Consider the following 2,576-nt stretch of genomic DNA (forward strand, 5'->3'; position numbering starts at 1 on the left):
GGGGGCCACAAGTAGAGCTGATGTTCCCAAGACGGGCATTGTCCCAGGGGCCCTGAGTGTGAGCACCTCTGTTCCTTACATAAGCCCCTAAGTTAGGGATGGGGATTGTCCTGGTCTCACCAGGGCAGAAACCAAAGAGCAGAGGCTGAGCCATTTTTCTGCAACAGGGGCAGGACCCGTCCTGAGACCCTCTCAGCTGCTGGGTTCTGTTCTTGACCAATGTCTCTTGGGCACCTCCCAAGGCCAGTCTCTGGGTCACAGTGGTGAGGGGCACTTGCAGGCCAGGGAGGGGCCCTCTGTGGCCCTGGGGTGGGGGGCTCCTCTGCAGGACAGTGGCAGGATCACGCATGAGCAGACTGCAGGTGTCTGTCCTTCCAAACCCACTGCGGAGGGACGAGGATCTGACCCGGGGTCTGGAGCGCAGCTGTCACCCACAGTGGACTGAGCCCTGCTGCCAGTACTGAGGGGAGAGAAGGGAAGGAGGATCACAGAGGAGGACAGAGAGGAGGGAAGGATGGAGAAGAAGTAGAGGAGCAGAAGGAATGATGGTGGGGTGAGGAAGATGGTCATGTAGACGGGTAATGAGCAAGACAGAAGCAAGGCAGGAAGAGTGAGGAAAGGGGAGACAGATGGGGAGATGAGGGAGGGCTGGAAGTGGGCACAGGAGGGGTGGCAGGAGACCCAGGGAGAAGCAGGCTGGGCGGGCCGCACAACGACTGAGTAAGCAGCGAAGGACAGAGATGAGGAAAGGGAGTGTGGGCTGGTTAGGGGACAAAGCGGAATTCGGGTGCTAGGAGAAAAATGCGGCTCCAGAGGAGAGGGCACTGGAGCAGTCGGAAGGCAGGAGGGGACAGAGGGCGGAGTCCAGGCTCTGGCACCGGCCCCAGTCTGGTCCTGGTGGTGCAGCTCTGCAGATGGTGGTCCTCCCCTCAGGACAGGATCCTGGTGACACTGTGGAAGAAGCAGAGTAGGGAGAAGCGGGGATTGGCCCGCAGGTGCATCAGCTGTAGGCTAAGCTTGGGCACCAAGCCACTGACTGGGGGAGGGGGGGATGCCTGGGACTCCACACGCAGGCCACACCCGGCTCTGTGTGGCTACACCCAGACCAGGGGCTGCAGCACTACGGGCGGGAGGCTCCTGGGTCTTCCCAGGCTTAGTAAGGCTGAGTCCACGGGGGAGCAGGGAGGGAGGAAGGGACACAGGAGAGGGAGAGGGGGAGAGAAAGGGAGAGATTCAGTCAGCGGAATCGATGAAAACGGAGGGGAGGTGGGGAAGGGAGAAGAGAGGAAATAGGAGTGGGATGCGGGAATGGGGAGAGAGGTAAGATGAGGAGGACGAAAAGGAGAGGGAGGAGAAGAGGGAGAAGGAGGAGGGGAAAGAAGAGCAGGACGGGGAGGAGAAGGGGGAGGAGGGGGAGAAGAAGGGGGAGGAGGGGGAGGAGGATAGAAAGAACCTGGACCCCAAGGATGGACGAAGCCAGACAGAAAGGCGCTGCGACGTTGGGAGCTGAGCCGCTTACACAAAGCGATGCAGCGCAGGACTGAAATGAGAACCAGCTCCAAAGCTGCGCCTCAGAGCGCCCAGCGGCAGGCAGCAGGGACCAGGCAGGCGAGAGGCAGCGAGGCAGGAGCGCCGAGGGCGGGCGAGGAGGGGCGTGAGGGGCGGGGCGCGGCCCTGACCTGCGCTCTCTCTGCAGGATGAGTGCGTCGTCGCGCAACGAGTCTGCGAGCAGCCACGTGGAGCTGCTGGGGCTGTGGGCGCCACCCGCCCTGCGCCCGCTGCTCTGGGCGTCGCTGCTGCTGGCTTACGCGGCCACCGTGCTGGGCAACGGCGCGCTGGTGGCGCTCATCGCGCTGGACCGGCGGCTGCACCGGCCCATGTACCGCCTGCTGTCGAACCTGGCGCTGCTGGACGCGGCCTACGTGAGCACCGCGCTGCCGCAGGCGCTGGCCCACATGGCCTCGCGCCGGGCCCGCCTGTCGCGCGCGCGCTGCGGGGCGCAGCTGTACGTGGGCCTCTCGCTGGGCAGCTGCGAGGCGCTGCTCCTGGCCGCCTGGACGCTGGGCCTTGCGCTGTCGGTGCCGCACGCGGTGGCGGCGCTGCGGCTGCCCTTGTGCGGCGCGAGGCCGGCGGTTGACCACTTCTTCTGCGAGCTGCCGGCCGTGCTGAACGCCGCCTGCGCCGACACGGCCGCCAACCGCCGGCTGGTGTACGCGCTGGGCGTGCCCATCCTGCTGCTGCCGCTGGCCTTCATCGTCGCCTCCTACGCGCTGATCCTGGCGGCCGTGCGCAGGCTGCGGTCCGCACAGAGCCGCCGCAAGGCGCTGTCCACCTGCGGCGCGCACCTGGCCGTGGTGGGGCTCTTCTACGGCACGGTGAGCGCCGAGTACCTGCGCCCGCGTGCCTCGCGCGCCCTCCCCGCCCGGCACCACAAGCTGGTGGCCGTGTTATACCTCGTGGTCACGCCCGTCCTGAACCCGCTCATCTACAGCCTGCGGAACCGCGAGGTCCACGCCGCAGCCCGGTTCGCGCTGGCTCGAATGCAGGGGACGCGCCCGACGCTGGACGGATCCTAA

At 65.9% G+C, this 2,576-nt stretch overlaps 1 protein-coding gene across 1 annotated transcript; it reads left to right on the forward strand.

The window, feature by feature from the left end:
* Positions 1 to 1,697: 1,697 nt before the first annotated feature.
* On the forward strand, positions 1,698 to 2,576 carry LOC101566686 (olfactory receptor 56-like). Its single transcript, XM_004648313.1, has one exon. The coding sequence runs from the start codon at positions 1,698 to 1,700 to the stop codon at positions 2,574 to 2,576; it is 879 nt and encodes a 292-aa protein (XP_004648370.1).

This window comes from Octodon degus, unplaced genomic scaffold (genome assembly GCF_000260255.1).
Source record: "Octodon degus isolate 3935 unplaced genomic scaffold, OctDeg1.0 scaffold00382, whole genome shotgun sequence".
Lineage (NCBI taxonomy): Eukaryota > Metazoa > Chordata > Mammalia > Rodentia > Octodontidae > Octodon > Octodon degus.